Below are 12,535 nucleotides of genomic sequence, written 5' to 3'. Positions count from 1 at the left end.
GTTGCTTGAATTAAAAACATTTTGCAGTGTAGATGGCGTGCAGGAGTTAAACCTTTTTAACTCCTGCACGCCAAGTAACTGTCATTCTCCTATGGTGCCTGTTATTCAGGTGTGGGCCTTTTTCTCAATTAATTACATTATTAGAGTACAGGCACTAATGATACTGAAAGCATAAAACAGGTCAGACATAACCAGTCTGGACAATTCAGCATATTATGAAAGATAATAATTTAGTTTTTATTAAAACTGTCACAGGTGATGCTACTGACCTGTCAGCTTGGTGTAGGCGCTCATGTTATCGATGGTTTCGGAAAGTTTGATTCCATCAATCTTGATGTGTTCATTTGCCTCTAAAAGGGCCTCTGTGATCCTGGATAATCATGACCAAATATAATGTAGCGTTTGAGAATATTTATCATCATACCACACAATGTTATGGAAAGAGCTTGTCACAAGATATTATATAATAACAATGCATTTTGTAAAAACTTGTAAAAAAAAAAAAAAAAAAAAAAAAGGAATGCAAAATATAATAATTTTCCTGTATTTTGTAGTAAGTAAGTAATTGATTATGAAACAGTCTAAATTTAATACTGATGATGCCTCTATATGACCTACATAAGCAAACAAGACCATCAGGGAGAAGACTGACTATTTCTATTCATACCTCGGTCTGGGTGAATACTCTTTTATGATTGGCCGGCAGGTGTGTGTTAAAACTGTGTATTGCACACATAGTTTGGGTTAAGTTTAATCACTATTCCAAAGTCATCTGCTATCCAATGTGTAACAATATCAACACTAAAAAGCACAGCTGTTAAGATCCTAGACCCTGACCATTCAAACCCTAATCTTGACCATTTCAAATAGCCATGCAATCTCTCTCCCCTGCCTTTCCTGTCAAACTCTCTACTGTCACTATTGAATAAAACAGTAATGCCAAAAAAAAAAAAAGAAAGAAAAGAAAATCTTCAGGAAAAAAATCCCCTGCATTATGGAATAATAGCACTTACATTTGTGATATGATGTTATTCACTCTATGCTGGTAGGCTCTTCTGTGGAGAGAGAACCTTCTGTAGAACATGTCATACAGATTTGCTGCTTCCTGTTGAGGGAATTCACATCTACTTTAGCAACAACAAATACACTGAATGGACTGTGATGTAATGAAAATGAGAGCCACATAGTTAGCACCTTGTCTCTGATGCAGATGTGTGTCCGTGTGTCCACCCTACACACCCTGGCAAACATCAGGAGGCGGCGATAGTCAAAGCTCATGGGAATGCCCAGATGATGGCAGTCCCTTGAGGATACATTCAGGAATATATGAAGACAAAAAAAATGAAGTCAAACTATCAAAAGGATATGGATCAATGGTCATTTTTCAGAGGCATAAATTGTTTGCCATTCCAGTCAAAAGTGAATGATACTAATTGATCAACAAGCCCAACCTGGCGAGGTAGTCCCACTTATCGACATCAATGCCATTGGTTTTGTTGGCCACAATTTCATAGAGGAAAGACTTGTCCTTGCCTCTTCCCTGCTGAAGACAGCATCACAATAGCATCACAAAACATAATCTGGTGAATAATGCAGAATAGCACAGCCCAGGGGCGATTCTAGGATCAGACCTTTAGGGGGGCTCAGCCCCTCATCAGAATTTGACATTCATAGAATGAAATGAATAAATCACTCATTTCATTGGATAATAGCCTAAATAACACTTTGCTATTTTTCTATATATAATATTATGAGTCACAACAATACTTTTAACAAATTACTAGTAGGTAACATGAGTCTTTACCCTGATCATTCTGATCAGGGTAAAGACCATTTAACCAACAAGTTGTACTGTCCAGTATTTTCAATCTATTGCATCATCACCTCTGTGTACCTCAAAAAATATGCCATCGCTCACTTCATCTCCCTGAACAGAAACTACAGCCAGTGTTGCCAGGAATTGTGTAGTACAGACTGAGGGTTGCCAGGTAATAATGTTAGGTATCCCTCATATCTTGTGTTTTCCCCCTCCAACTCAGCCCACTTTTTGCACAAAACACACAAACCTGATAAGTCTACAAGTCTACTTAGGCAGCTAAATTCACTAAATGTGTTGCAACTAAGGGTGGGCAGTGTGAACTGGGAAGGAACGTGTAGAACGGTGGTGATTTTCAATTTAAAATCATTTATCATTCATCAATCATTTAATCATCTGTCTTCTGTGTTGGTGAGCTAAAGACAATTTTACACCCTGGTGGACAATAAAGTCTCTTACCCACTTTTATGCTGAAAGGACAAGGAGGAAAGCTAGGAGAATCCTGGCAGATAGCTCTCATCTCCTATATAAAAGTCTAGGCGGCGCTACAGAGTCCCTCTTGCCAAAGGTGTCTTCAAAAAGTCCTTTATTCCAAATGCCACTTGCATCCTTAACTCAACGAAGTGACCAATGACCAATCCACAGTTAGTGACCTGAACAGCCTTAACTCCATCCTTATTTATTAATTGTTTTTGATGCTGGTTATTGTACTGCCTTTTTTATTGCGTGTATGCAAAGATGTGTGTCTCTGTATTTTAGTACTGTCTGTTTTCTGTGTTGGTGATGGACAACTTTCCCCCTCGGTGGACAATAAAGTTTTATTCTATTCTATTCTATTCTATTCTATTCTATTCTATTCTATTCTATTATGCCATCAGACAAGTTTGCAAAACCTAACCTAGAAAATGATTATTTTAGGGGTATAGAGATCAAATTTAAAGTTTAAAATGGCCCCTGGCACCACACATGCAAAATTGCTCTATCATGTTAGCCAAGTCAGACTGTAAACATTTTCAAATGCAGACATGTATTTACACACTGGTAGTATGTGGCAATGACTGACTGACATTTTGACCGCGTGGGCATCCAACTATCAGCTGCTTGATGAATTCAAGGTCCTCATCCGGAACCAGGTCGTACTCATTCATCTCCTCCTCCAACTTATTAACTTCCACCATGTGATCAAACATCATTATAGAAGCATCCTCATGCTGCAAGACAAACACACATATCAATTAATAGAAATGGGCATGCTTATAATTTCAAATCAAAACCAAAATTACCTACTAGTCAAATACCAAGCTACAAATGTGCCTAACAATTCTTATTACTGTAAATCATTTAAACTGAACATTTCAATCTCTATTATGTACTCAACTATTATATTTTATAGTATGGTAACTATCAAAACTTTTTTAACAATTTTAAAACTTTTTTTTTTTTTTTTTTAGTTTACTGTTAGGATGTGTTAGGACCAGGTGTTAATGCTGTCATCTGCTTATGTGTTTTTTTTTTCTTCAGTAAGAAAACTTCAGTAAGCATTACTGTCAATGACATATGGCCACAGACCACAGAAACAAAATGGAAATAAATAAAAAATAATCAAAGGAAGAAAAGTGAATAATTTCTCACCCTCCATTTTTCGTCTATATCGTTTGATGAATGCTTTTCTTGCTGCAAAACAAACATGCTGATACATTAATAGGAGTTGGCAAACTCACAATTTTAATTTAAAACCAAAACGACCTACTAATCAAATACCAAACAGTGTGGTTTAGCTACAAATTTGCTTTAGAAACACTGAAAGTGGCTGTGTAATCTCCATCACATGTGCCAGACAGATCTGTGGTCTTCATGACTTTAATGACACCAGGTTTCACACCATGCCTTCTTATCACTGTAAATCATTAGCCTGAACGTTTCGATCACTGTTTTGTCCTCAGCTGTTATGTTTTGTTACATGGCAACTTTCAAAACTGTAATAAAGTTTCTCTGTTAGGCAACAACATCCTAACATTCCCAAATTTTGTTTAACTGACTGGAGGCAGAGGCCCTGATTGGCAAGGAGGAAAAAAGTTATCTTGTAAATACAAGATAATGGCCTATATTCATACGTTTTGTTTGTTTGTTTGTTTGTTTTTCTATATTTTTGACTTGCTGCCTTTCAGGCTTGCCACATGAATGAACTTATGACTTACACTATATTACCAAAAGTATTCGCTCACCTGCCTTTACTCATACTATGAACTGAAGTGCCATCCCATTCCTAACCCATAGAGTTCAATATGATGTCGGTCCACCTTTTGCAGCTATTACAGCTTCAACTCTTCTGGGAAGACTGTCCACAAGGTTGAGGAGAGTGTTTATAGGAATTTTTGACCATTCTTCCAAAAGCGCATTGGTGAGGTCACACACTGATGTTGGTCGAGAAGGCCTGGCTCTCAGTCTCCGCTCTAATTCATCCCAAAGGTGTTCTATCGGGTTCAGGTCAGGACTCTGTGCAGGCCAGTCAAGTTCATCCACACCAGACTCTGTCATCCATGTCTTTATGGACCTTGCTTTGTGCACTGATGCACAGTCATGTTGGAAGAGGAAGGGGCCCGCTCCAAACTGTTCCCACAAGGTTGGGAGCATGGAATTGTCCAAAATGTTTTGGTATCCTGAAGCATTCAAAGTTCCTTTCACTGGAACTAAGGGGCCAAGCCCAGCTCCTGAAAAACAACCCCACACCATAATTCCTCCTCCACCAAATTTCACAGTCGGCACAATGCAGTCTGAAATGTACCGTTCTCCTGGCAACCTCCAAACCCAGACTCGTCCATCAGATTGCCAGATGGAAAGCGTGATTCATCACTCCAGAGAACGCGTCTCCACTGCTCTAGAGGCCAGTGGCGGCGTGCTTTACACCATTGCATCCGACGCTTTGCATTGCACTTGGTGATGTGTGGCTTGGCTGCAGCTGCTCGGCCATGGAAACCCATTCCATGAAGCTCTCTGCGTACTGTACTTGGGCTAATCTGAAGGTCACATGAAGTTTGTAGCTCTGTAGCAATTGACTGTGCAGAAAGTCGGCGACCTCTTTGCACTATGCGCTTCAGCATCCGCTGACCCCTCTCCGTCACTTTACGTGGCCTACCACTTCGTGGCTGAGTTGCTGTTGTTCCCAAACGCTTCCATTTTGTTATAATAGAGCTGACAGTTGACTGTGGAATATTTAGGAGCGAGGAAATTTCACGACTGGATTTGTTGCACAGGTGGCATCCTATGACAGTTCCACGCTGGAATTCACTGAGCTCCTGAGAGCGGCCCATTCTTTCACAAATGTCTTGTTTCACAGTCTGCATGCCTGAGTGCTTGATTTTATACACCTGTGGCCAGGCCAAGTGATTAGGACACCTGATTCTGATCATTTGAATGGGTGAGCGAATACTTTTGGTAATATAGTGTATTTTGGAATTGGATTTCCATATCTTAAAGTAAATTAATGAAATATATTGCTTTATTTGGCAAGGAAAGTATTAATTTTGCTTTGTCTTTTTTGAGATATTAGATAAATCAATGTGAGCATGAGAATGGTGTGCAGAAAGAAATATTTAATGCACAATACAAAGGGCACTGACCAAAAACCAACACACAAAATGTTTCACCTCGCCTCAGGGAACTAAAATATAACGCCAACAGCAAATCACGATGGAAATCTAAGATCTCTCTATTAAATGTTGCTGCAAACTGTGAAGGCTTGGGCTTGTGCCAGACTCACTTTCCATCTGAGAGTAAATTCTTATGTGACAATGTGTAGCTGCTCAGACAATGACTGTGAGCATGAACTGCAAAAATGAGGTACAAACCGCAGCTGCTAATTATACACGGATGTCATGTCCTTGAAATTATGTTTTGTTTCATGTCTTAGAAATTATGTTTTGTTAGGTTTTGTTCTTGTGTCTTGTCTCGTGATTTCCTGTTTTATTTTGAAATCCCACTCTCCTCTTGTGTCAGGTCACTTGCCCTTCCCCTTGTGTGTTTCCCTCCAGTCTGATTGTCTGCCACGCCCTGATTGTTTCCACCTGTTCCCCATTACCTTGTGTGTATATATAGTCCGTGTTTCCCTTTGTCCTGTGCGAGTTGGTCCTGCTTTGTCTTGTCTGGTCCTCCTTTGTCATGTTTGTCCTGCTTTGTCACGCCAAGTCAAGTCAAGTCTTGTCAGGTTATGTATTTTGCTTTGTTACTTTGTTTGGTCATAGTTTTGTTCTCAAGTCTTTGATTTTTGTCTTGCCTTTGTTTTCTAGTATTCCTCGTTAAGAGTGATTTTCTGTTGCTACTTTTGTCATAGAGAATTTTCAGTTGTTACTTTGTATTGATATTTAAGTTGTTACTTTCTTATTAAAAGACTGTTTAGTTCAACTCTTGTGTGAGTCGTGCGATTGGGTTCAATCCTTGTAGTCATAGTTCTGACAACGGAAGGGTTTAGTTGCAATAACATATAAGTAATTTGTATTTGTGTCTTTTTCAGATATGAACAGTAAGTTGTGGAAATCCTATTCCAAAAGACGTCATTTAAGTCTGGTATTATAGGTGATACAAACTCCTTAAAATATGATCAAATAGCACTAAGTCGCATGGTGTTGTATGCTGAATATGGGAATATTCATATTATGTTGAATATTATGTAATATTCAAAATTAACTCCACCAATTTGGAAGCCAGGGGGCTGGAAGGGGTGCAGATGATGAATCCAAAACAAACGTATGTTGTTGTCTATCCTTAAAAACAACTTTGCGTCACTGCTCAAAATGTTATTTTCTGGTCTATATCCGCTCCATCTATTTGTTTCTCACCTCCTTTACTTCAGGAATGAATCTTCCATCGAACAAATGAGAAAAAGGCCCATGTCCTGAATACAGAGGGATACAGAGGAGTTACTGATTTGATTGCGTGTAGTCATGTTTATACCTCATAAGAGTTTGTATAAAATACGAGCTATAGAACCAAGAGTTTCATTTTCACTTTCATTTTTACTCACAAATATCCTACATCCAGCTACAAACAGACAAAAAAATGTTAAATGTGAGAATGGCAGTGTGTGTTTATCAGCTCACCAAGGTCATGACAGAGACCAGCGATCTGCACACAAAGGATGTCTCTCTGAGTGATGTCAAGGTCTGGCTGCCGGTCTCTCAGAGCTTGAAGAAACTGTCCTGCTAGGTATGCCACTCTGCATCAGCACATACACAACACAAAAACCTGTTGAACAGCCAACCCCTATGATCATCTTGCTGCCTGGAACTAATGTAAAAGCTTTTGATAAATCACACACGAAAAACTATAACTGCTCTTGACAGACGGAGCTATGGAGACATAACTAATGCCAAGACCAGATGCAGTTTAAGATGATGCCCTCTGGGTGCTGTTTTACAGTTCCTGAACTAAAAAGAGTAAATTAACCTTTGCCATCATTTATCCCAGCTGCATCTAGATTGTATCATTTGACATGAAATGTTGTGCCATTGTTTGTGTGTAAGAACTTTGTAACTGCAGCTATCTGTCTATCTATCTATCTCTATCTCTATCTATCTATCTATCTATTTATCTATACACGCACACACACACACACACACACACACACACACACACACACACACACACATATACACTGCCTGGCCAAAAAAAAAAGTCGCCACCAAAAAAATGGTCACACACTAATATTTTTGTTGGACCCCCTTTAGCTTTGATTACAGCACGCATTCGCTGTGGCATTGTTTCAATAAGCTTCTGCAATGTCACAAGATTTAATTCCATCCAGTGTTGCATTAATTTTTCACCAAGATCTTGTATTGATGATGGGAGAGTTGGACAACTGTGCAAAGCCTTCTCCAGCACATCCCAAAGATTCTCAATGGTGTTAAGGTCTGGACTCTGTGGTGGCCAATCCATGTGTGAAAATGATGGGTCTGTCTCAATTCAAAGGTTGTATGCTACCTAGGTTGTATTTGTAGGCTGCTTACGTCACGGCGGCGCGACAAGTGCTGACATCACAGCCTACTTCCCAGGGCACGTTTCGGTCCAGTTGAATTTGTGGATCAGCCACCATTGTTGGAATTATTAAGCATGTTTTAGACCGTCTTAATGTTTATATCATGACGTTTTGATAAGTTTTCATGCCTATAATTACCACCATAGATTTGATTTAGCTGTTAACTGTATCTGAACAACGCCTGTAAGTCCAAGTTTAGTTAGATGAGTTAGATAGGCATTTTGCATGATGTTCCCATAGCAACCATCAGCACATCAGGTATGTTACAATGTAGCCATGTGTAAAATTACTTTAATTGGGATAGTCTGAATGTGGTCCATCTTGAGAGTGCTGAAGATGCTTATCGTTTTGTTTCATGCACAGGTGTTCACTGACACACCTCCGAAACCTACTTTGGCATTTTACGCTGCATCACTTGAATGCGCTTCGGGAAGCCTCGATAATAATGACGTAGGAATCCTCCGCAGGCTACACTGTCCGAATTCACTAAACTTTTAGTTCCAGTAAACCTGATATCGGCACCTATGTAGGACCATAGATATCTATAGATATCTATGCGTAGGATGCCTCCTACATAGGGACCGTAACTGCGACCTAGTAGTCATCTAGCCCTTCGATTGAGACAGACAGGATGTGTCATGCTCCCTGAACAACTCTTTCACAATTTGAGCCTGATGAATCCTGGCATTGTCATCTTGGAATATGCCCATGCCTGCCCTGGAAAATGCCTGTGCATCACTTCATCTGGTGCCAGCTGAAAGATAATCGCCCATGCAGTAATTATCCAATAGGAGGCTCTTACCTATTTGCTCAGTTAAATCCAGGTGGGGACTTTTTTTTGGCTAGGCAGTGTGTGTGTGTGTGTGTGTTTGTGTGTGTGTGTGTGTGTATTCATTTATTTATTTATTTATTTATTTTTAATTTACTGGACAGGTCTGTACTGAGCAGAACATTCATGTTGCACACTATTGTCCACACACATATCAGTCTGAAAGCATGCACAAACATACCCAATGGAGTGTTCAAAACGGTTGTGGGATGCTCCAGGGTAGACATAGTAGGCTGCACCCAGCTGCTTGATGTTTCGTAGTCTTTGAAACTGGGGAGTGTCAATGAATTTGACAAGGAGTGGGTGTATCTCCATGTGCCCGTGGATGGGATCATTAAAGACCTGGAAGAAAACAGAACAACAGACACCTGTGATTCTAGAAATATTCACACCTCCTCCATTATTTTTCAGCCAAGAGAATGTCAGTTTAACACTAATCAGTGTCTATCTTTTTCACTAAACTTTTAGATCTGGTAAACCCGATATCGGCACCTAGGCTACGCAGGACGCCTCCTACGTAGGGACCGTAACTGCAACCTAGTGGCCTATGGTGTGTCTCAAATCGCGCACTTCTACAGGTGAGCGGCCGGTGCGGTGGTCGGCTCGCCTGATGCTGACTGTCGGCCGCAGCACCAGGGGGTAGAGGGTGCTGCGGCCTACGACACATTCTTTAATAACAAATGATAAATTTCAGAATCAATCAAAATCAGTAATCAATAGAGCTATTTTTGCGGGCGACGGTAGCTGGCGGTAAATCTCCGTTAGGAATTAGAGAGGAGGAGGAGAAGAAGAAGAAGCTGTGGCGATAAGTGCACAACGGGAAGTGCGCCAATTGAGACACCCTTCACTGTCGGAATTCTCGCCCTGTGCCAGTAAGTGTACTGTCAGCTAAGTGTACTTACAGACAGTACACTAACGGAAGTGCGCGATTTGAGACACAACAGTAGTCATCTAGCCCATAGACATGATCTAGCCCTTCAATTGAGACAGACAGGATGTGTCATGCTCCCTGAGCCACTCTTTCACAATTTGAGCCCGACGAGTCCTGACATTGTCATCGTGTGTGTGTGTGTGTGTGTGTGTGTGTGTGTGTGTGTGTGTGTGTGTGTGTGTGTGTGTGTGTGTGTGTGTGTGTGTGTGTGTGTGTGTGTGTGTTTCGATGGCAAGCTTCCGTCTTCATCAGAAGGTCACACGGGTGGAGTTGTGTGATGCGTTTTTATCAGCTGATTTTACTGAGGTGTAACATGTCAAGGTATGAAAAATAAATCTTTCAATACACGTGTCTGTGATAAAAGAAAATACCAATAAGCTTATCATAAGTTAAGACATAATGAATCCCATACAATTAATTTGATATGATGATCTGAAAAGTCTACATGTCTTCTGGTATTGACATGCTGGTGTGGAGCTCTGACGTATGGAGTTTCAAAGTTGCCTGCCAAACAGTTTTGTATTCATATGATATTTAGTTTTAAAATCAAACCCAGAAGATAAACATTAGGACCACTGGAAACGCTGTCCACACAAAGAAGACACTCAAAGAACAAATGTTAGCCAGAGCAACAGAGAATTTGAAGGTAGTTTTATCACCTGAGGATGAGGAAAAATGAAAATTTACACAACCTTGAAAATTTGATCTTATAATGTGCATGTTACCTTCATTGTCTGTTGGCCGTCCATGTCAATCGAAGAAAGGAGAGTTTGTTTGGTGTCGCGCCCTCACAGCTGATCAGGGCATTTAAAGTACGAACCCAGGAGATTGAGAGTTTCATTTTTCCAAGAAATGGGCGGGTCGATTCCCTATCACTAGCCTACCTCTGATGATGGATTTTAATAGGCCACGTTACAGCATCAAAAGTAGGCTATGTATCTCTGACATAGGCAGAAAAGTATTTTGAAGGCTGTCCACAATCGGCTGCGGGCCCTCTTCACTGTAGCAGCACCTGGGAGGATTATTGACGCACCAAAGCATCCCTGTATAGAGGCGCAGGCAGCATCTCATTTTCCCTGCAGCTAGAACCGAAGTGCAGGTAGCTCCCGGTACACTTTATTATTTGAGTATTAGCCATGTCATTAATGTATTTTTTAGTCAAAATTCAACTGAATTTGATTTTTAAAAAAGATTTATGTATTTATGCATTTCTGCTATATTAGAAAGACAGTCAAAGACACTGAACAGCTAAAGTTATTTGCATAGTTACTGTCAGATATTTGATGATATAAAATGAAATAAAATGGGATATGTATTTCAAAATTGTTGAAGATCCAACTCATGTATTAATAAACGTTTAGGCCAAGAAACAACCACATTCACCCTAAAATGAGAATTCTGCTTCTTCTTCAAATAATAATTAGTAGTAGTAGTATTACATGTTAGGAGGAGGCAAAGTAGGCAAATTGTGGAAATCTCTGATTCAATTCTAAATATAAGACTCCACTTCTCCATTACACAAGGAATACATGTAAGTGCATATGACTTCCTTTGATTGTTTAAGCTTGACAACTATGCCAGCTGACCAACAACAATGACAAAGAAAACCCAACAAAAAACAAAACAAAAACACAATAACATCATGAATATAACTTTAAATTGAATAAACCAACCCCTGAAACACACAAAGTTGAGTATATGCTGTGAGAATATATTGCCTTCACCCTTAATGATATGATTATATGATAACAGCATTAAAATGACATGGGCCAACACATAATCTCAACAGTTGGATCCAATGTTTAAAACTTTTGCTACTTTTGCTGCTGCATTAATGCATGAAGTGTGATGTTGAAAGTTTGAAAGTTTGAAAGTGCTCTTTACATATTTTTTTTTCAACACTGGAATGCGTCTACTTGGAAAATCATTTGTATTTATCAATATGTAATAAATCCATAAACGAACCACAGCAGATTTATCTTGCTTCTTGCTACTGTGGTGAATGTATTATGTTATTATGTTTCAGACATATTCTACTTGTAATTAAAAACAATGCGAGTATTACAGTGGATGTTTTAATCACTTTTTGTATTCAGCTATTTGAGATTACTGTTTTGGTCCTGCGCTTCAATCGCCATGATGCCAAAAAATAAGAAAATGGAGTGCAGGTTTGAAAATAGCTGCAATTATCCTTTAAAAATACATCGACTATTAAAAGTTGTGAGTGCTCAATCAAGCCTGGAAGTGCAGAAAAAGTGTATATATGTTAAAATATAATATAATCACAGTGATATGTGCAGGAAAGATCATTGTTTTCATTTTCAGACTTCTCAGACTGCTCACAATTGACTTATTTTTATACTCATGTTGTTTTGATTCAAATTTTGGCCTTCCTTTTTCCAGCTTCTGAACTTTCTGCTCTGGAGCTGTCCCCTTTTCCTTCACTGTTGTTCAACCTGCTGTTGTTCGGCAGGCTCAGCTTCATCTTCACCTCAATCCTCTGGCTGCAAACATCATACAAACGTGTTAGCATCAACCAGAGCTGTGTAGATTGAACGGAATTAGAGTCATGAACACAACTTGACTTTACTGAAAGACGTATTGGGTTGCTGTAAATCCCCATCCAATGTCAGGATGCGCAAGGAAGGCTGCAGACAAAACGCATCACTGCCCCTTTCCCACCCCTGTTCTGATGTATCTACTTTAGTGCAGCAGCCAGTTGCCATTCTTTTAATGCTAATTATTTATTTTTTGCAAGTGACATTGTGCCAACACTGTACGGAGACATAATGCGATGCAAGTCAGACAAGACAAATAACAAATATAATTTTGTACCATAACATGCAAGCTGTAGCACTGGCTTATTTGGATGCAAGAGATTCCTGAATGTCTTTTTCTTGCCTTTCAGACTTCCTGTACTATGCACAT

General features: G+C 39.6%; 1 protein-coding gene across 2 annotated transcripts in view; it reads right to left on the bottom strand.

Moving 5' to 3' along the window:
• Positions 1–12,535, bottom strand: part of LOC115362351 (deoxynucleoside triphosphate triphosphohydrolase SAMHD1-like) — a 39,194-nt gene that overhangs the window by 9,305 nt on the left and 17,354 nt on the right. The window contains exons 4-10 of one of the 2 annotated variants that reach the window (XM_030056242.1): positions 6,652–6,707; positions 3,449–3,490; positions 2,884–3,027; positions 1,452–1,540; positions 1,195–1,303; positions 1,014–1,105; positions 270–370 (exon numbers count right to left, since the gene is read on the bottom strand). The exons of the other annotated variant lie outside the window; for it this stretch is intronic. Coding sequence (XP_029912102.1) covers positions 270–370; positions 1,014–1,105; positions 1,195–1,303; positions 1,452–1,540; positions 2,884–3,027; positions 3,449–3,490; positions 6,652–6,707 — 633 coding nt within the window. The remainder of the gene's footprint in view (positions 1–269; positions 371–1,013; positions 1,106–1,194; positions 1,304–1,451; positions 1,541–2,883; positions 3,028–3,448; positions 3,491–6,651; positions 6,708–12,535) is intronic. 2 annotated transcript variants of the gene reach the window in all.

Source organism: Myripristis murdjan, chromosome 7 (assembly GCF_902150065.1).
Source record: "Myripristis murdjan chromosome 7, fMyrMur1.1, whole genome shotgun sequence".
Lineage (NCBI taxonomy): Eukaryota > Metazoa > Chordata > Actinopteri > Holocentriformes > Holocentridae > Myripristis > Myripristis murdjan.
This window is presented reverse-complemented; position numbering and strand designations above follow the sequence as displayed.